The sequence below is a fragment of the Carassius carassius genome, chromosome 17, assembly GCF_963082965.1.
Source record: "Carassius carassius chromosome 17, fCarCar2.1, whole genome shotgun sequence".
Taxonomy (NCBI): Eukaryota; Metazoa; Chordata; class Actinopteri; order Cypriniformes; family Cyprinidae; genus Carassius; species Carassius carassius.
This window is the reverse complement of record NC_081771.1, coordinates 3,528,259-3,550,955: the sequence shown is the minus strand read 5'-3', so window position 1 is coordinate 3,550,955 and position 22,697 is coordinate 3,528,259. Positions and strand designations below refer to the sequence as shown.

At 35.9% G+C, this 22,697-nt stretch overlaps 1 protein-coding gene across 4 annotated transcripts; it reads left to right on the top strand.

Moving 5' to 3' along the window:
* LOC132160772 (matrilin-4-like) lies at window positions 1–20,793 on the top strand. Of its 4 annotated transcripts, XM_059570460.1 has the most exons (16): window positions 1–171; window positions 6,079–6,195; window positions 7,323–7,886; window positions 8,879–9,001; window positions 9,090–9,212; window positions 9,693–9,815; window positions 10,065–10,187; window positions 12,519–12,641; window positions 13,714–13,836; window positions 14,116–14,238; window positions 14,618–14,740; window positions 15,848–15,970; window positions 16,369–16,782; window positions 17,437–17,589; window positions 17,877–17,981; window positions 19,691–20,793. In XM_059570460.1, exons 2-16 carry the CDS (start codon window positions 6,123–6,125, stop codon window positions 19,747–19,749), a joined length of 2,475 nt encoding a protein of 824 aa, XP_059426443.1. In that variant the 5' UTR covers window positions 1–171; window positions 6,079–6,122; the 3' UTR covers window positions 19,750–20,793. The 4 variants fall into 4 exon arrangements, with proteins under 4 accessions (XP_059426443.1, XP_059426444.1, XP_059426445.1 ...); XM_059570461.1 differs by lacking the exon at window positions 13,714–13,836; XM_059570462.1 differs by lacking the exons at window positions 12,519–12,641; window positions 13,714–13,836 and having other exon boundaries at window positions 2–171.
* Window positions 20,794–22,697: the final 1,904 nt, after the last annotated feature.

The window sequence follows — 22,697 nt, the reverse complement described above, 5'->3', positions numbered from 1 at the left end:
TTTAATAACTGGCCAATGTCTTGACTGTTCACTCTATGCTCAGATAATAGCCTGGAGAGGTTACTACTCACCTTAAGGAACTGTTTGACTCTTTTTGATAGGCTTTCTGAACCACTGCTGCATCATTTTGTCATATTTTTGGATACCGTTGTACCTGTGTCATTACCTGAGGTGAGTGAAGCACGCGTCTGATGTGTACAGGTGAGACACTTCTGTTGAGCCCACATTCGCCAATCCTGGAGAATTAGGAGAAAAAAATGCATGGTTGCTTGCGATTTAATTGTTTCATTGACTAATTAAACGATTTGTTTAACGACCTGGATAGTGACCTTCTAATAAAAGAATCATATTGGTTCGGAAAAAAATAGCAGTTACATTTAGTGAATGTGAGAAAAATGCTTAGCTGAGCATTTCTGTGCTATTTTTAAACTATGATTTTAGATTAAATGTTCCCTCAATAATGAAAAAGTATGTAGTTTACATTTAGCTGCAATACTGCATTTTAAGCTAAGTTATAACATATTTATAAAATATATTATAAAATAATAGTTATAAAATAATTTATTTATAATACAATGATTTTCTTCATTATAAAATGCAATTGGTCATTCAAAAAAATCAGTTAGCCTAATTGTAATTTTTGAATAGGCATATGATTACACATTTTGGAAAAGATGTCTGTCACGAAATGTAATAAAAAAATATACTTTATTTAATTCGTATGTGTAAACTATTTTAAAATGTGAACCATGTTCAATATAAATTGGCATTGTTATGGTCACCTATTTTTTTTCTTATCCGTGAAAAACAAAAAAAAATAATTTAAATGTATTTATTTAAATAACATATTATTTCTGCTGTCTGTATATTGTGCAAATTATGTGATTTTTAAAAGGGTGTATTTTCTGTATCCATGAAATCTTAAAGTGTGTGGTTTTCTACCAAAGCATATTGTGGAAAAATGTCTCCCACAATGCAGTGCTCTTAAATTGGCCTTGATTTTCAAGTGGAAGATATGTAAGCTACCATCTTTAATATATATATATATATATATATATATATATATATATATATATATATATATATATATATTAAAGATGTTTTTTTTTGTCAGCATTTGTTCAGAATGCAGAAATCTAGACAAAATTTAAGTTAATTGCAACATTTTTTTATTTAGTGCTTATAATGAAATAGATATTTTAATCATGGACCATCAATGCAGCATACTACTTTTGAAAATGATTCATGAAATAAATGGTTCTAAAGCAATTCTTATAAAATCTATATTTTATTCTTCTGAATGTTCTATTAAAGCATCTGTTACATTACACAGTATATACTGTGCAGTAAGTAATTAGTATTCCCTTCCAAACACAGCCAAGACTTGAATTAAACTAAATATAAATCAACATGTAACAGACTGTCTGTGTCTCAAAACCTAGTGAGCTGCCAACCTAAACAGCATAGTTGGCTATCATGCTTCCCACAGTGCTATCTAGATAGGCAGCTCACCAGATTTTGGGACACAGCCACATGCTTTAGGTGCGCAGTGGTTGGCTGGAGGCAAAATGCCATTAGTAGCAAAGCGTCACATCTGCTTTCAATCCCACTTTAACAAGAAGCTGCTGTTAGTTAATCTAACTGTGCTCTGAAGTTGTCAGTCAATCCGCTGCTGAAGAAACCATATACTTGTCATTTTCCTCCATTCGCCGCCTCCTCTAAAGCTCCTGTCTTGTCCCGCGCTTCCTCACAATGGGTTTTTCTTTGGTCTGTCTGTGCCCCATGTCAAGTTGAGAGTAATGGTTACACTGTGGGGCTTTACCTCATGGAGATCCCTTTGGGCGAAAACTGAGATCCAGGAAGCTTAAACAGTCTTCTTAAAAATATATATACATACAGCATGCTGGAAGAAATGTGTTGTTGCATTTTTTTCTCTCGCTCCTACGTTACTCTGATGGGTGGATATGGTTTCTCTTAGTTTAGGTTCCTCAGAGGAGCTGTCTTTTTTTTGTCCACCTATAATTTAAAATGATACCCCCCCCCCCCCCCCTTAATTTTTAAAGTTCAGAGATTGATCGAACCCATGATGAATAAGGTAATATTTTATCCCAAAGCCCCTCAAAAAAAAAAATTAACAAGAAAAATGTTCATTTGTTTAAAGAATATTAAGCTTATCTAGTATTGTTTTATTAGCCCCTTGCATTTCAGGCTAATTAATACTATGTTCTTTAAAGCTGAAGTAGGTAACTTTTGTAAAAATGTATTTGTGAAACCTGTCATTATGTCCTGACAGTAGAATATGAGACAGATAATCTGTGAAAAAATCAAGCTCCTCTGGAAATTCATTTGCTCCCGGTAAGAAACAACCAATCAGAGCTGCGGTCCGTAACTTTTTTTGTGTTCAAGATTTACAAATTGTATATAATAAGCGAGTACACCATGAATCCATTTTCCAAACGTGTTTTTAGCCTGTCCTGAATCACTAGGGTACATCTATAATAAGTGTTTATATTCGGACTATTTTAGATTGCTTCGGGGGTACCGCGGCGGAGTAACGCGGTACCTTTGTGATTCTTCATAGACATAAACAGAGAGAAGTAGCTCCGGCTACAATGTTCTTCCGCAAGACGCAAGCAGTTCTGTTTATTAACCGCTAGAGCGTCAAAAGTTACGGACTGCAGCTTTAAACTGTAAAGGTAGTTTTTTTTTTTTTTTTGCAAAATATGGTTTGATTTTTAAGAATCACCAGCATTGTTAACGTGGTTCTAATAAATGAAATACAAATATAAAATATTTGTATAAATTACAAAGTATAAACAAATAAATATTTTATTCATTTTATGATTAACTAAAATTGTCAGGAAAGTGATGCATACTGCAAAGCATAAATATCAAAATAGAATTTCTAATAAAAAATATAATCTTAAAATAATGCCCACCATTAAATAGTTAAATAGTATTTTCCATTCAATCTCATTTAATAAAATACACTATTAATATAATATAAATACATTAAAAAAATTTGTTTAAAGAATACTCACCATTGTTAAAATGGTTATCTTTTATATTTTTAAAAATATATATTTTAATTAATAAATACAATATTATGTGATAAATATTCATATTATTTCATAATATACATTTAATTTATTTTGTTAGAAAAAATGCCTCTTTTATTAGTTAATACATTTTTTATAAAAAAAAAACATATCATAAATATTATATAATATAAATAAAAAATACATTCATTTCATTTACTTAAAACACTGGCCACCATTGTTATCATATTTGTTGCACTGACTTATTTTTCTCTCTCCTTTCCTTTGGTCCTGCATGGCATTCAGGTGTGCAACAGCCACTTTGAAATCTTCATGAGTGAAGTGACATTCAGCCAAGTATGGTGACCCAAACTCAGAATTCGTGCTCTGCATTTAACCCACCCAAAGTGCACACACACACACACACAGAGCAGTGAACACACACACACGGTGAACACACACCCGGAGCAGTGGGCAACCATTTATACTGCAGCGCACGGGAGCAGTTGGGGGTTCGGTGCCTTAAGGGCACCTAAGTCGTGTTATTGCCGTCTTGAAATTCGAACCCACAACCCTAGGGTTCAGACTCAAACTCTCTAACCACTAGGCCACGACTTCCCACAAACTCTTCTATAGTGCCAGACACTCCACTACTGTTCATGCCAACTGGTTTTATTTTATTCCGCCCTTCGCAATAGTGTAACTGTCAATAGTGTAAGTGTCAGAGTCCTGTTGTAAGAGGACTGCTCCATCTCCATTTCCAATAACTGTGTTATCAGCCTTATAGAAGTATTTGTAAATCTGCATGCATGTTTGTTTTCAGAGATAGTCACCAGCACTCAGGTGCTGAAATCTCACGCCTTCCTTCACGTGGCAAGCAGTTGAGCACAGAATGAGGCATAAAGTCCAAATAGAAGTGAATGTGGGTGACTTATGGTGCAGATGTTGATTATGTTGTGAGAGTAAAACGTGGAAACCAAACCTATCTGACTTTTCAGTTACAACCTTGAATAACAAGCAGGAATCATGGTTGAAGAGGATAAGTGTTTTTACACAAGTTGGCAGTGATGTGGTCACATGGAATTTGCATTATTTCCAGATACAGGACCTGAAATTCTGAAATATGGAGGGTGTGTGTTCATTAAATCAACAAGCCCATTTACAAGGGGCTGAATGTTCTTCAAAGCCAGTTGATTGGAAACAGTTTATCAGTAAAATATCAGTACATGCAAATGGTTTGGAATAACAGCACCTCTCTGTATGCCTGCTAGACGTGCTCCATAGATTATTGCAGTTAAATATGACATTGGCTGCCATCCAAAAGCAAGTAATGAAGCTATATTCTCTTAAACATACTTCTTAAATCTTCTGAATCTGCTTATATGATGAGTGTGACCACACAGTACAGAAATAATCAAAGCCGAGTTAAGGGCCTCAGCAGCTGGTACGCACACACTCAAAGCCTAATGTACACATACAGCACAGAGGATTCATTGTATTAGCACACAAGGGACTGAAGTCTGCCGTTAACCTGGATGCCACTGAAACCGACAGTCATGTGCAGAGTCTTTATCAAGGCTGAGAGAAACCACAAACCAGTCCTGCACTCCTGGTCAAAGGTCATGTTGCTCATGCTGAGAGAAGTAGAGTAGTATATAGGGATGCATGTGTGATATCTTTTCTCTTTTTCATTTAAAATGGCATATAATATACAGTATACTTATATTATACTGTATTTAAACCAGTTTGATTGTAATCTTCCAGATTGAGCAAAAATGAAAATTGAGGATTTTGAAGCCATACTATAAACCAAAATGATTGCATTTCACCCTGTAGAAGATCTTGTAGAAGATTTGTGAATATTCTCATTTTAACAATTGAGTGTATTCACATCAAAATTGTAATGTACCTTTGCAAAATTTGGCAGTCAATAAGATTTAAAAAAATGTTTTATTGTCTCTTATGCTCACCAATGCTACATTTATTTGGTCAAACTTACAGTAAAAATTGCAAAAATGTTAAATGTTACACAACTGTTTTCTATTTTAATATATTTTTTTGCATCATTAATCCAGTCTTCAGTGTAACATGATCCTTCAGAAACCATTTCAATGTTTAAAACCAGTTTTGCTGCTTAATATGTTTATAGAAACTCTAAATTGACTGAAATACAATCTTTTAGCATTATCCTGTAAATGTAATTACTGTAATTTTTTATTTAATATAATATTTCAATGCTGAATAAAAGTTTACATTTCTTAAAAAAAAATTTTTTGTGACTTTTGTTCTTAAAAAGGATTTGAGAGTTATATAAATATATATATATATATATATATATATATATATATATATATATATATATATATATATATATATATATTCATTTCATTAACCTTTCATATAACTTCAGAAGTTGCAAATATATAGTTGCAATATAGTGCATGTTGTACAGAAAACCTTTATGGTACTTTACGTGGTGCTGATTGACATGAGGGTGGATAAATGATGACAGAATTTTCATTTTTAAATGAATTATTCTTGCAAGCATATCAGCTTCAACTGCAACATTTGTACAGCTGAAATGCTGTTTATAATTGAATAGCAAATAGAAAAGCACTAATCTGTCAGGCTGTTTATCTGCTGAGTTCAAAGACATCAATTCATGCCAAACCATGACACACTCCTCCATTCTGTGGCCCACTGATAGTGATAACCCTTATCAGGGCTTTGGAGAAGCAAATCCCTTTTTGAAAGCCAAAGTGACTGACAGCACGCCATTTACAATGCCAACGTCCCAGACGCTGTTATTTCCCAGCAATTACTTCACACAGTATTTGAACTTAGTGCCTGTGGTGATGTGATTGGCCCAAAAGTCTATTAACTCTTCCATATTTACGGCCGGTTTAGAACTGCTGCTGTGGACCATCTGTTTGGTGTCGCCATTTTATTGCGAGCTCAGACTGGAATGTATGGCTGCTTCTAAAGAACAGATTTCCCTTGACCTGCAATTTTTCTCTTTCTTTCTTTTCTCCACCTACAGCCAGTGGGATTTGTGCGGTAAGACTGGGCCTTTGTCAAAGAAACATGAAACGTGCGTTGGTGTATGTTGGTGTGCTAATCGCCATAATGGCTGTGACAGAAGGAAGACCTAAATCAGGTTGGTTAAACTGCCGTCATAACACTTAAAAATCAATCTTGGCAGTAAGTTTTACATGGAGTGCATGAACTGCATTGGCCCAATATGCAGAATTATTAAACCGTGATAGGGCTGACACAGAAAATTTACTTTGTCTTTATAATTTGAATATTACGTAGGTTTCTAAATGTCTCTTGAATGGTTTCATGCTCTTGGCAGTCAATAATTAACAACACACAAAGCACATACCTGTAGTAATTACATTATGTTTGTCCTCAAAGAGTTGTTTAACTCACTATTACTCTGGTAAGTAATCTGGGTATTTTTGTTCATGGTTTCCAAATTTGACTACCAAATGAATTTGGACCCAAATGGGGTTAGATAAGATGGCATTGGATGCATTTTCTCCTCCCTCTTAAAAAATAAAATTGTATAGGCTTTGCTATTTAAATTATGCATGATTATGTAGTAGTTTTTTATTTTTGAATATTTTTTTGCATTTTTTTTATCACTCTATCAGAACAGATCTGCAGCAGGTTATTGGTATAATATCAATAAATGCATTCAAAATAGGCTAAACTGTCCTCTTCATTAAAACTTGAGTGGTTTTTAAACTTTAGCTTCCTTGTCTGTTATGACTTTTCAAAACTTTCAAATTTCAGTAAAACATGGCACTGATAATGGAAAACTACAGAGGCTTGCATGGCTTAAAAATAAATGAGGTTCTGCCATTGAAGAACCATTTTTGGTTCCCCAAAGAAACTTAAAGTAACATTTCTTAAAAATGAACAAAGTGTGATTTTAATCATCTAAATAAAACCTTTACCATTATAAAAAACCTTTTATGCAATTGAAAGCTCCATGGATGTTAAATGTTATGCAAAGAACCAGTTATGCCATTAAAAAACATTATTTTTTGAGAAAACCATTATTTGGTTCCCAAAGGGAATTTCATTAAACAGTCTTTAAAAGATAATTTTTTGTTTGAATTCTTTGTTTATGAACAACCTTTTGTGTAATGTAAAGTTTCCATAAAGGTTCTTTATGGAACCATCGATGGCAATAAAGAACCTAGTGTACTTGTTTTCTTCAACTAAATCAGTATTGAAATTATGTCTTTTTCCTTTTTTTTTTTTTTTTTTTTACAGCTGAACCAAAGTGTAAATCTGGCCCAGTCGACCTTGTGTTCATCATCGACGGCTCACGCAGCGTTCGTCACCATGAGTTTGAGACAATGCGCAAGTTCATGATAGACATCATCCATGAGCTGGACATTGGCCTGGAAGCTACAAGAGTTGGTGTGGTCCAGTACTCCAGTCAAGTCCAGAACGTGTTTTCCCTCAAAGCCTTCAGCAAGCCTGCTCAGATGGTCAAAGCAATCAACGAGATCATTCCATTGGCACAGGGAACCATGACAGGCCTGGCCATCCGCTATGCCATGAACGTAGCCTTCTCTGCTGAAGAAGGTGCCCGTCCCAATGTCCCCCACGTAGCGGTTATTGTGACGGATGGCCGTCCTCAGGACCGTGTGGCTGAAGTGGCAGCTGCTGCGAGGGAGTCTGGGATTGAGATCTACGCCGTTGGTGTCGCCAGGGCTGATATGACCTCACTGCGAGCTATGGCATCTCCACCGTTTGAGGATCACGTGTTCCTGGTGGAGAGGTTTGACCTCATTCACCAGTTTGGTCTTCAGTTCCAAGACAAGCTTTGTGGTAAAGTGTTCCTCCATTTGAAATATACTCCACATTAGAGAAAGCATCTATGCATAAAAGTTGAACTTTTTAGGATTATTTCTAAAAAGTTTTAACCTCAAACCACAACTCAAAGGTATAATTTCTTCTTAGCAATAACAAAGGATTTACCCTACCATGCAAATATTTTAGGCTCTGTTAATACTGAAAACAATTAAGAAAAAGTCTCCTGTGCTCACCAAGGCTACATTTATTTGAGAAAAATAAAGTAAAATCAGTAATATTTCACAATATTTTTCTCAAATAATGAAAAAAAAACTGATTTCTATTTTAATATATTTTTCAATATAATTCATTCCAAATTATGATACAAAGCTGAATTTTCAGCATCATTACTCCAGTCTTCAGCATCACATGATCATTCAGAAATCATTCTAATATGCTGATTTAGTGAATAAAAAAATAAAATAAAAAAAAAACTTTTATCATAAATGATGTTGAAAACAGTTGTGCAGCTTAAATGTTTTATTTTCCTGGAATCTATGATGAATAGACAGTTCAAAAGAATAGCATTTTTAAAATAATCTTTTGTTACTTTATAAATAACTTTACTGTCACTTTTGAATGATCAATTTAATGATAAATTTAATGCATTCTTGCTGAATAAATGCAATAAAAAATACTTTTTAACGATTCTGTATTCATTTTAGATAATGTAATTAAATATACAAATAAAATAAAAAAAAATTTTTTTAAATCTTTATAAAATATTTTTTTAATTTTGATCTTAAATATAGGTAATTAATTACAATCTTATTTATTATTTATTTTGTCAAGAATAATTATATTCCATTTTATAGTTGAGTATCATCAGCATAACAGTGGAAATAAATAGTCTATACATAAATATTATGTTGACTAAGCACATGAATGCTGTTTCTTTTGCATCCTGTGGACACAAAGATTTAGCTTTTCTTGATTTCTCTGTACTCATGTGTGCGTTGGATTTGCAGGGATGGACTTGTGTCTGGAATCAGATCACGGCTGTCAGCACATCTGTGAGAGCTCGCCTGGCTCCTACCACTGTCTGTGTCTGCCTGGATACACGCTCAACGAGGACGGCAAGACCTGCACACGTGTGTAGCCTTGTAAATGACACACCATCACAGAAGTATGACAATTATCATTCCAGTGGTGCTCAACAGGTGTGTGTTTGCCTTACAGCCATTGATCTATGTGCTGAAGGGAAGCATGATTGTGACCAGATCTGTATTGCTTCACCCGGGTCATTCACATGTGACTGTAACACAGGATACACGCTCAACGACGACAAGAGAACTTGCACAAGTCAGTGACTCACAAGTGATATCTGAATAACAATTTAAGTGAAGTGTGAACTTCTATTTTTTGTAGAATAACAGACAAAGGTTATGTTCGGAATAGCATACTACCATACTATTCATACTATTTTAGTTGTACACATTATACATCGTAATTGTTATTTTTGGACCAAAATGTATTTTCAATGCTTCAACAAATTCTAACTGACCCTCTGATGTCACATGGACTACTTTGATGATGTTTTTATTACCTTTCTGGACATGGACAGTATACCGTACACACATTTTCAATTGAGTGACAGAAGATTTAGTTTTAGATAACTATAAAAACACTGATTGAAGGAGGATGTACACTAGCCTATAGATGGCTTCAAGATGAATAGACACGGACTAAAACTCAGAAAGCTCCAGTCCTGATTTCAGGGGGTCTTTAACACCTGATTTACTCACCTATAAATCTTCTCTCACCATTCTCTGTCTGTTCCAGTGATCGATTACTGCTCCTTTGGGAATGATAGCTGCGAGCATCAGTGTGTGAGTGTGCTCAGTGGCTTTAATTGTCACTGCAACGAAGGATACTCACTCAACGATGACCTGAAAACCTGCACAAGTTAGTGAGAGCAATTCCCTACAACTTATAATGCTTTTTAAAATATAAAAAGTATATGCTGTGTAGTATTTCAATAGTATTCCATTCAGCCATATAAATACAGAACAGGTGATGTAAAAAACTGAATTAATAAATGTTTGCGTAGTAGCTGTATGCTTGTATCGCCAAATGCAAACATTTATGACAGCAATGAATTTTTCATGCGTTTTACCATAGCCAGTGTCTCATGCTTCTGTCTGCCTGTTCCAGTGATCGACTACTGTTCATTTGGGAATGATAGCTGTGAGCACGAGTGTGTGAGTGTGCTTCAGAGCTTTTATTGCCGCTGCCATGAAGGATACACACTCAATGAAGATGAAACAACGTGCACAAGTTAGTGCACAGATATGCATACGATTCACATATGCAGGACTCACAAATATCTATAACACTACAAGCCTATAATTGCTAGCAGACACAGACGTACTCCTAACTAACATTTCTCAAAACACATGGAACAGTTTCTAATGCAAAGATAAAGATTACAGCTTCCTCTTGGCTGCAGTATTCTGCTATAAAACACAGTTGCTACTTATCTATGCATTTCCTCCTGTGACCAGCTGGTTTATCTATTAAGCCACTGAACAAAAACAGTGTGTTTTAGTGTTTGAGCTTATCTTAAAAAAAAATTGTAATTTAGCATTTTTAAAATGTTGTGCTGGTTTTTGTTAGCACAAGTAACTTTCACTTACAGTGGGTACGGAAAGTATTCAGACCCCTTTAAATTTTTCACCCTTTGTTATATTGCAGCCATTTGCTGAAATCATTAAAGTTCATTTTTTTCTTCATTAATGTACACACAGCACCCCATATTCACAGAAAAAAAAAACCCCACAGAACTGTTGACATTTTTGCTCATTTATTAAAAAATGAAATATCACACGAATCTAAGTATTCGGACCCTTTGCTCAGTATTTAGTAGAATCACCCTTTTGATCTCATACAGCCACAGTCTTTTTGGGAAAGATGCAACAAGTTTTTCACACCTGGATTTGGGGATGCTCTGCCATTCCTCCTTGCAGATCCTCTCCAGTTCTGTCAGGTTGGATGGTAAACGTTGGTTGACAGCCATTTTCAGGTCTCTTCAGAGATGCTCAATTGGGTTTAAGTCAGGGCTCTGGCTGGGCCATTCAAGAACAGTCACGGAGTTGTGAAGCCACTCCTTCGTTATTTTAGCTGTGTGCTTAGGGTCATTGTCTTGTTGGAAGGTGAACCTTCGGCCCAGTCTGAGGTCCTGATCACTCTGGAGAAGGTTTTCGTCCAGAACATCCCTGTACTTGACCGCATTCATCTTTCCCTCGATTGTTACAAGTCGTCCTGTCCCTGCAGCTGAAAAACAACCCAATAGCAGTCACCACCATGCTTTACTGTTGGGACTGTATTAGAAAGGTGATGAGCAGTGCCAGGAATCTTGGTCTCATCAGACTAGAGAATCCTTCAGGTGTTTTTTAGCAAACTCCATGGGGGCTTTCATGTGTCTTGCACTGAGGAGAGGCTTCCGTCACGCCACTCTGCCATAAAGCCTGACTGGTGGAAAGCTGCAGTGATTTTCTACAACTTTCTCCCACCTCCCGACTGCATCTCTGGAGCTCAACCACAGTGATCTTCTTTACCTCTCTCACCAAGGCTCTTCTCCCCCGATAGCTCAGTTTGGAAGGGTTCTGGTCATCCCAAACGTCTTCCATTTAAGGATTATGGAGACCACTGTGCTCTTAGGAACCTTAAGTGCAGCAGAATGTTTTTCGTAACCTTGGACACAATTCTGTCTCTGAGCTCTTCAGGCATTTCCTTTGACCTCATGATTCTCATTTGCTCTGACATGCACTGTGAGCTGTAAGGTCTTATAAAGAAAGGTGTGTGGCTTTCCTAATCAAGTCCAATCAGTATAATCAAACACAGCTGGACTCAAATGAAGGTGTAGAACCATCTCAAGGATGATCAGAAGAAATGGACAGCACCTGAATTAAATATATGAGTGTCACAGCAAAGGGTCTGAATACTTAGGACCATGTGATATTTAAGTTTTTCTTTTTTAATAAATCTGCAAAAATGTCAACAATTATGTGTTTTTCTGTAATATGGGGTGTTGTGTGTACATTAATGAGGAAAACAAATTACTTAAATGACTCTAGTAAATGGCTGCAATATAACAAAGAGTGAAAAATTTAAGGGGGTCTGAATACTTTCCGTACCCACAGTATAATGCTCAGCAAGCTACAGTTAAAAATTAATAAGAATACTGTCCGCCACTCTTTATCAATGCTCAGTTAAAACCATTTGTAAGCAATGCCTTAAAAATCAGTGATTTAGCATTTTCCATGCTAATCTGCTATTTAGTACAACTAGCATGTTTTGTTACTGTAGCTTAGCAAGCTGCAGTAAATTACTGTACACAAGCTACTATTTGTTAGCTATGCTACAAGGTAATCTGGCACAAAATGTAAAAAACTAAGCTTGTTGCTTGAAAAATACACTGTTCTGAAGGTAGCTAAGCTACAGTCATGCTACTGAAAATGTAGTTGACTTAATAGTGTTGCTGACTTAAGCTAGTTATTCCCTAGCACTGCTAAACAGATAAACACAGCTTTAAGTTTACTTTGATGGGGTTAATTGCTCTTCCTGCTTTGCCAAAGCTTTTCTCTCACTGTTCTCTGCCTATTCCAGTGATCGACTACTGCTCATTTGGGAATGATAGCTGCGAGCACGAGTGTGTGAGTGTGCTCAATGGCTTTAACTGCCGTTGTAAAGATGGATACTCACTCAATGCTGACATGAAGACCTGTACAAGTTAGTGAAGTCCATCGTCAGTTTGTACATTCACAGAATCAAAAGGAATTCTCAATTGTTTACCATCAGTATTGGGTCCATCCATGCTAAATTGTTAAGATGCTAGTTTGTATATCAACCGATGTGGATCCTATCGGGTTTAATGGTATAATATCCTTCCTCTTATTGCTCTCTGTTCTCTTTCAAAGCACTGAAAGCTCTGTAAGGGATTTCAGATGTTTAGCCACAGTTGGGAATTAAGCCACACAGCCTGTCTTATAAAACGGCATCCTCTTGTTTTTCCCTCCAAAACAGCACATAAATGTCTAAAAAATTGCATGTGATGACCAAAATAAGTTCTTAACCTTAAGCATGGAGAACAATTGAGAAACAATTTAAAGGAGACTTGATTTAAAGTATCTAAACGCTGTATAATAAAAAAATTAATTGTCATATTTGAATTATCCATCTAATCCATATTTAGTGATTGACTACTGCTCATTTGGGAATGATAGCTGTGAGCACGAGTGTGTGAGTGTCCTGAAAGGCTTTCACTGCGCTTGTAATGATGGATACACACTCAATGACAAGACGACCTGTACAAGTTAGTGAAGGGAGAACATCCTTTTGCTTACAATCAATTTGCACATTCCTAAAAATCAATTTCACTGCTATTTTCTCAATTGTTTACCATCAATATTTAGGGCCATCGACTGATAAGCTAGTAAGAGATTTTTCAAAGTGTTTCCGGTTTATTACATTGTGTGTTCAAGGCAATTTGCAAAGATTGTATTTAGAAGACACCAACATAGTCACACAATTGTAATTTTGAGTTTTGTTGTATTGAGAAAACATGTGTGGCACGCAGTGGAGCAACTGTATCAATGTCCAATTTTTCAAAACTACAATACGACTATGCACAACAAGCCCTACTGTCATATTAATGGTAGATGATTGAGAAAAATTGGGTTAGAATGTGGAAGAAGCAAAGAAACTTTCATTTAAAACACCCACATTTTAGGAAGGAATTAAATGCTATATTTGGTACAATATTTCATATCCTTGAATTCTAATACATCTAATCCATATTTAGTGATTGATTACTGCGCATTTGGGAACGATAGCTGCGAGCACCAGTGTGTGAGTGTCCTGAAAGGCTTTCACTGCATTTGTAACGATGGATACTCACTCAACGATGACAAGAAGACCTGTACAAGTTAGTGAAGGCCACATGTTAAAACCCTACACACACACCACCCATAACCCCAATTTGATACTTAAGTACAAAAGCAAAGAATACAATATCCTTTACAAATCCATGCTTAACTAAAACAAATCCATCAAATCTCAGTAGAAAAATAAACATAATAGCATTTTTACAAGTTTCCTTTCTATTCTTCTTCCTCTTACAAAATATTTTTCTCTTTGCCTACAACTTTGGCTGCTTGTTTTACTCCAAATTTTGAGCTTCTCTGCTTCTTTCTCCCTGTTCCAGTGATCGACTACTGTTTATTTGGGAATGATAGCTGTGAGCACGAGTGTGTGAGTGTCCTGAAAGGCTTTCACTGCCGTTGTAAAGATGGATACACTATCAATGATGACAAGAAGACCTGCACAAGTTAGTGAGAGTAACTCATCAACACAGATACTGTTCCAGATCCATGCACACAATGCTAATCATGCTGGCTTACTCTGTTTGACTTGGCATCAGGCTCTTTAAATTATTCAGCTCTCATAATGTTGTTTTTTTATTGTTGTAATTTTATTAAAATGGACAGTTACCTTATGCTATTTTATAACCTACGTCTTAAGAGAACCTACATTTTGTCTTGTTTTTGGGTCAAAATGAATGTGTTCATGGACCATTTTGTTGTCATTTCAATTTTGAGTTTGAAAATTTTACCTCTTCAGAATAGTTAACGTCATATTGAAGAAGTTATAGGGATGTTTTGCACCGTTTATTCACTAAACCACTTGACTTTGTTTTTGTCTCTTAGTGATTGATTACTGTTCATTTGGGAATCACAGTTGTGATCATCACTGTGTTAGTGTGCTCAATGGCTTCTACTGTCGCTGCAACGAGGGATACACTCTTCAGGAGAATGGGAAGACCTGCCAGTGTATGTATGAAGCGCCAGACAGGTGCTGCATTAAAGAGGATGAAAGTGTCTCTTTTCCTAGCTGAAGATGCAAAGATAAATATTAGTAGGTTTATACAAACAATTGCAAAAAATTCTAGTTTAACAAGCAGTGGTAGAATTAGCTAAGTGCATAATGATGCCTGTATTTTATTGCATGCCTTTTATGTATCATTCAGGCTTTCACAACATTTGAGATATGGTATGATTTTTGATCTTCCAAGTTGATTAATCTAGCTCATAAATGTATTCAGTTCAATTCAATTCAAATTACTTAACACTATATGGTACCTTGGCTGAAACTCTTTTAAAATGGTTCAAAATCAGCTGGCTATGAAGCCCCCCCCCCCCACCCCTTAAGCCTGATGGCCTTCCCAGACCTTTGCCTTGAACAGCTGGAAAAGCCAAAATATCAAGTGTGTTGTATATCATTTTTTTTATGTTTACTTAAAGGCTCTGGACATTTGCTTTAAAGAACCCAGTCATTTCTTCACCAGATTTCCGCTTTCTGATACCAATGTAATGAATAGCAGATATAACTTTCATTCAAATTTTGGGGATTTTTTTTTATTTTTATTAAAATATTATTATTATTACTTTTTTTTAATACTTACAAACAGATAGTACATTCAAAAGTTTAGGGTTGGTAATATTTTTTGTGAAAAAAAAAAAATTCTTACCAAGGCTGCATTTATTTGATCCAAAATACAAAAACAGTAATATTGTGAAATATTTTTTGCAATTAAAAAATATATATATATTTTCTATTTGAAAACATTTGAAAATCTAATGTATTCCTGATGCAAAGCTGAACTTTCAGCACTACTCTAGTCTTCAGTGTCACATGATTCTTCATTAATCATTCTAATAAGCATAATATAATGTTATTATGAAGTTATAAATATTTTATATTTTACTTTATATTTTCTTTACTGTCACTGTTGATCAATTTAATGCATCCTTGCTGAAAAAATGTATTCATTTTCATTACGTAAATGGCGTTTCTTTTCTGACTTTCCTCATAATTCCCTTTCAGGTTTATTTTCATTGTGGTTTATGACATGCTCTTCATGTTTTTGTCTTCTTCAGCGGATAACTTGTGTAACACAGTGGAACATGGTTGTGAATACCAGTGTGTGAGCACTCTGGGATCATACCACTGCATATGTCCTGAGGGCCATGTGCTACAGGACAACGGCAAGAGCTGCGGAAGTATGCATGCTTTCATTCAGACAGCCCTCAATACAGCTGAAATTATCCAAAACTTTATTTTAAAAGGGGAAATATCTAAAGCTGCAAATTATAGATTGGTGTCTTTATAAACTGCATGTATTCTGTTGTTAGAGGTTTAACATTCAGAGACTTCTACATATTAGCTTTATTATTGCTCATGTAAATTTTTTCTCTAAACCCCTGAGGCTAAATATAAAAGAAGGAATTTTTTTTTTTTTTGCACATGAAAGCAAATATGAATATGGAACTTATTTTTATAGCTGTTTTGTGGCCCAAATTAGACACTTCATCTTAAAAAATAAATGTGTTCCTCCTTCTCTGGTAATGGAAAAAAGTTTTAAAATAAATGTTTGTTAATTTCTCTTGCCCCCTCTAAGCCTGTCGATCCTCCAACATTGACCTGGTCCTCCTCATCGATGGTTCCAAGAGCGTGCGGCCGCAGAATTTCGAGCTTGTCAAGCAGTTTGTTAACCAGGTGGTGGATCAGCTGGACGTCTCCCCTAAAGGAACACGCGTGGGTCTCGTCCAGTACTCAAGCAGAGTGCGGACAGAGTTTCCGCTCAGCATGTATCAGACAAAGGAAGAGATCAAAAAGGCTGTGATGAATGTGGAATACATGGAGAAGGGGACCATGACAGGCTTGGCTCTCAAACACATGGTGGAGAGCAGCTTCTCCGAGGCTGATGGAGCCCGTCCTGCTGAGAAGAACATCCCACGGGTCGGCCTGGTCTTCACTGATGGGCGATCGCAGGATGATATTCAAGAGTGGGCCAAGAAGGCCAAGGAAGCCGGTATTGTTATTTAAGGGCTGAAAATAAATTCATGGCATTCTAAATCAAAGTAGCACTCAAATTGTGGTTTAAATTGCTTTAAAATAAATACTTTTCTTTAATTTAGCTAAATTAAAAAATAAATAAATAATAATTATAATATATTAGCCTAGTCTAGCTTTTGAACATTTAGTGTATTTTGTTTGAATTATTTAAATTTTAATATGATTATTATAAAAATTGAATAGATAAAATAAATAAATCAAATAAATATTTATTTTTTCAAAATCTGCATTTCCAAAGTAGTAAATAAATATTTTGAATTTTTGGATAGTGTGCAGGATTTGTTTTTTGCTTTTTAGTTTTTGACCTTGTTGGTCTTTGTCTCCAATGCACCTATGTATTGCCATCAGGTGTGCAGAGTTTAATTGTTAATACATTTTTAGTAACAAATAATAGTTTATTGCCAGAAATGTTGAAAAAACTAAAATAAATAATATCAAATTCTATTTCTTTAATATCTAATATCTAGTTTCTTAATATCAAATTTCCCAAATATCCCACATTTTTCATCAATTGTAAACCTCTTATCAAGTGAATAGCTAGTTCGGCATTTTCTCACTGAGCATTTTACTGAAACAGAAGTTGTGCTGATGTGTGTCTTGTATGCTGCAGGTATCACCATGTATGCTGTTGGTGTGGGTAAAGCTGTGGAGGATGAGCTGAGAGAGATTGCCTCTGAGCCCATGGAAAAACACTTCTTCTACACCGCCGATTTCACTGCCATCAGCCAGATCGCTGAGAACCTCAAACTCAATGTCTGTGCAGGTGCGTTTGAAAGACTGAGCACACATACCATACCCGAATCATCGGTGTTAGATGGCACATAATAATATGTTGTTCAATAGTGCCATCTAGAGCCTGAGGTAAACACACACACACACACACACACACACACATGCAATGTTCACACAAGGAGGTACCAATGTAAGGAGTATATAGCCTGTATAAATTGCATAAATCCAAAATTCAAAATTGAATAAATTCAAAACATTATTGATAATGAATATACTGAACATTTCTTTCATTCTCACATTGCATGTCTTGTTTTTCAGCTGAGAGTCAAGGAGAGATTGAGGTTAAGGACCCTTGCGCTTGTGAAAGCCTTGTGGAGTTCCAGCAGGTTACGATGTCCACCCTAGACCAGCTCAACCAGAAACATATCCTTTATATATTCATCAGTACAAATCCTTTAAACAGCATGCTTTTTTTCAGCTACACCATGCAGCCCTGCAGCATAACTCATCCAGACTCCAAACATTCTCTGTTATAACCTAAAGATTTATGCATGATTATTACAACAAGCAAAATGGTTTAACAGAAGCCCCTCTGTACAGAAAGAGCCCACATTGTGTCCGTTGGTCTGATCTGTTCCAGACTGACCCCTCTGGTTTGGCTCCTCACATAAACCTCTGTGACCCACACGCTTCAATGGCTCTTTGTTTCAGATCTCTCACTCAGCATCATTCATCAGAGCTCAAAAGAGCCCTTGTCCCGCATCTGAGGCCAGAAACAGATGTTCTGAACTGCTAGATGCAGATGCACATCTCCACTGGATCCATTTAACTAGAATTTGATGAGATTACAAAGGAAGGATGTTTCTTCTCTTATCATAGTTTAAGAATAGATCTTGCTGAAGGGAGTCATTTACAGTTGGATCTACTGGTTAGAGCGTATTGCTCAGATACTTTGAGCTCATTTGTTCAAGCTATGTTATTCACATTCCAATTCCAACATCGTTTTCTTATCAGAGAGGCCAAAGAGCCTTGTCATTTACTGTTTTTGGAGTGTAAATATGTAAATCTGCACTGCAGTGATTATGTATTTTTGTAGGCCATCCCAAAAGTTAGCATTACTATGGTCCCAGTATGATTTTTCCATTGGCTTTTCTATTATTGTGGAAAATAAGCTGTGCGGCCAACAAAAGTATGATTCTTACACGTTGTTTTTTAATGATAATCTCCGAACATTAACACATCTTACAGCCTACATGTAATCGGCAGAAGTGCAAAGCTGAGCGTACGCTATAAACCAACTACACCACACCAGCATCTGAGCTTCTGACAACTCTTTCAATCTTGATACAAAAAAAACATTTTCCCTGAAAGTTTGGTTTAGAATAGTGTGAAAGAGTGTAGTTAGGCTGTGAGAAAATTAGTGTACCCCCATACACTTCTGTAACATATGTATATACAGTATATTACATTTCCACACATGTAATAAGTTTTCATTTGAAGTAAAACATATTTTCTATTGGAAATTGGAACAACTTCATATATTACCATATATACTATACTGTATCTAGCCCATACAAATGTGTCTTTGTGATACAATTTTGGACATATACATCATCTACATGATAAAACTCATCACTACATGTTTACATTACAAACGTAATAGACATGTAACTTAATAGATTACAAAACATTCAAACTGACATATATTTTGTATACAGTTTATATTGTTATATTAAAGTTAAGTATATATATATATATATATATATATATATATATACTGTATATGGTTGCTACATATAATAGCATAAAAATCATATATACAGTAGATATTGCTGATTTTATATTTGTGAACTTGGACCACAAAACCAGTCATAAGTAGCATGGGTGTATTTGTAGCATTAGCCAAAAATCATCAGGATTTTATTTTACACTTGGAACCATTCAAAACCACAAGGGCTATTACTGAAGTATTTTTTGTCATAGAAAAACATTAAAATATCTTGTGCTTGTGTTAAATACAGACCTTATTTTAGACTTTTAACCAAAAACTTAAAAAAAAAATTAAAAAAAAAAACCTAAGTATCGCTGATTGATCTCTTTTTTTATAGTATATTTCCTTAACTGTGTTTCACTGTCAGCTATGACCAAGCGATTGGAAGTTCTAGAGAGCCAGTTGCTCACAAGAAAATGAGAGAGCGCTTCACACAACAGTGCAGATGAGGACGGGGCCCACTGGGTGTGAAGGGCCCCACAGTCACAAGGTCTACAGGTGTAGATGCCTGAGGCATGAGGTCCATTATTTACGGTGCCATTTTTGAAAGTGGCTGATATTGTTCCCTATTTATACATGATCTGTATTGTATGATTTAAATATAGGTATGTATTTATGGCAAATGTGATATTAGCATTTACACACTAAAAAGGGAAATTAAGTGTTTGGTACCACTCTGAAATATTGTCTTCTTTATTATTATTTGCATCATTTTGGCACCAAATTTATGCACAGTGTGTGACCATGTATCTGTAAAACCTTTATGCACAAATGCATTACAAAAAAAAAAAAGTTACAAATTGTTCTGTTATACAGTTTTAGAATCATTAGTTTACAGAGAAAATACTAATACCAAAAGAATCAAACACTGCACTCTGTCATATTACCAAAGCTGTTGCCTGTCAGTGTTGTGCATGAATATTTGAAATAGTCAGAGGAGCATGTCTGATATTTGTTAAATGTTAAACTGGACTGCAAAAAGATTTTAGACTCAAGAATGGCCTAAATGGTTTGTTAACATAAAATGAGATTTGAAAAATTGTCTAAACAGGGTAATGTGTAAAAGAGCCCCTTAAGATTGCAGTTTGTATGTTTTTATTGAATACAGAATCTAGTTATGATACCTCAGAGTACTCTGGCCTCAGGTTCTTATGTTTTCTAGATGTTTGCAAAAAAAAGCCCCCATTATAAGGCTCTTATATGTGAATTCTTGTACTTTTTGTACAATTTCCTAATAACACTCTTTTTTTTAAATGGTCAAAGTGTGTCTGTATTCTTTCAAAGTATGAAATAAAGATGTTTTCAGATTGCTCTCAAGATGCCGAAAGTTCTACTATGATATACAGTATAATGAATTTACTATCTCTAGTGATATACTAATATCTTCTATAATAGATAATAAAATATAATGAAACTTATAAATGATGTTCAGGTGCATCTCAATAAATTAGAATGATGTGGAAAAGTTGTGTGATCAATTTGTGGCTCTGCTGAGGTGGTAGGGAAGCCCCGGGTTCTTTGACAGTGGCCTTCATCTCATCTGCATTTTTTGGTCTCTTGTTTCTCAATTTTCCTCTTGACAATAGCCCATAGATTCTCTCTGGGATTCAGATCTGGTGAATTTGCTGGCCAGTCAAGCACACCAACACCATGGTCATTTAACCAGTGTGGGGAGGTGCCAAATCCTGCTGGAAAATGAAATCAGCATCTTCAAAAAGCTGGTCAGCTGAAGGAAGCATGAAGTGCTTCAAAATTTCTTGGTAAATGGGTGCAGTGACTGGTTTTCATAAAACACAATGGACCGACACCAGCAGATGACATTGCACCCCAAATCATCACAGACTGTGGAAACTTAACACTGGACTTCAAGCAACTTGGGCTATGAGCTTCTCCACCCTTCCTCCAGACTCTAGGACCTTTGTTTCCAAATGAAATACAAAACTTGCTCTCATCTGAAAAGAAGACTTTGGATGAGGGGCGGAGCCAGACGATGTAAACATTCAGGGCTTAGCCCAAACTTAGGGGGTCCCAGGATCATACTCCCCTGGGGAGATTTTTTTCAGGCTGTTTGAGATAATAGAATGCCTAAAAATCTATACACTATCTGGGAAAATTATGATGGTTACTCAGTAAAAAATAAATAAAATAAAAAAATCACCCAGTAAAGCCTACAACCTATTTTGTATTTAATTGTTCTCCAGCTATATTTCTCAATTAATCTCTCTTTTTATCCCACTAATGTGCCGAGATTAGCTGTAAAACATGCCCTGAGATAACTTAGCATTTGATACAAGCTGTGTTTCGGTTTTATGAGAAAACGTAACCCCCCAAATTGACTGACGTTCCTTTTGAATCTCTCTCTGGCCGGTGAGGTTTACTGTTAGTGTTCCTTTTAAAAAATGTTGTTATGTCCATAATGTTAATTTCAGCCCGTTAGCCGGTGAGCTCGCTACAATGCCGGTGAAATAAAAAGCTCACCAACCCCTAATGACAACGACGAAGAAGAAGATTTATATTCTTCTTCATTAGCTTTTATTGGCAGTTGGCAAACAAGCTGAGTGAGGCTTTTAGTTGATTAGCTGATTGGCATGTCGACATATTCTAATTTGTTGAGAGTCAAATTAATTATTTGACTACATAGAATTACTGTATGTAGTAGAATTGCTTGAATAAATTAACTTTTCCATGATATTATAATTTATTGAGATGCACCTTTAATGAAACGTTCACAATAATAATAATAATAATAATATATATATATATATATATATATATATATATATATACTGTATATATTGTGAGCCGTGTCCCGGGCACCTATCAGCGTCGCCCTGGCAACGAGGGAGATTCACCTGCACGCAATCACAGCGGGCTGATCGGTCCCAGCTGAAGCGGATGAGAAGAGGACCATAAATGCTGCACCTGACGGTGACACAGGGAGAGAGGATCTCCAGGCCACAGAAACTAATGTTGTGTCTCTTGTCCCTCCAGAAAGCTGCGGATCGACCAGCCCGCCACCCGAGCACCGGAGACCAAGTCCCATTGCACTCACCCGGCCGGCAAACAGGATCACGTGGCACCGAGGATGAGCACCGGACACCACTGCCACCTTCACGGTTTAAAGCACCTGTTAATAAATACACCCTCCGGGGCTTCATTTTTGCACTAAACCCTGTCGTGTGATTCTTCAGCCCGTGACACTGGTGGAGAATGCAGGCACATTGCTGAAGGATCACCGACCCACACGATTATACTGGTTCACAAAATTCTTTTTTTTTTTTCCTCTGATTTTTCGTCAGGCGGTGACTCCCTCCCCAGCTATGGAAGAGCTTCTCAAACACCTGACGGAAATAAGCATTCGACAGCAG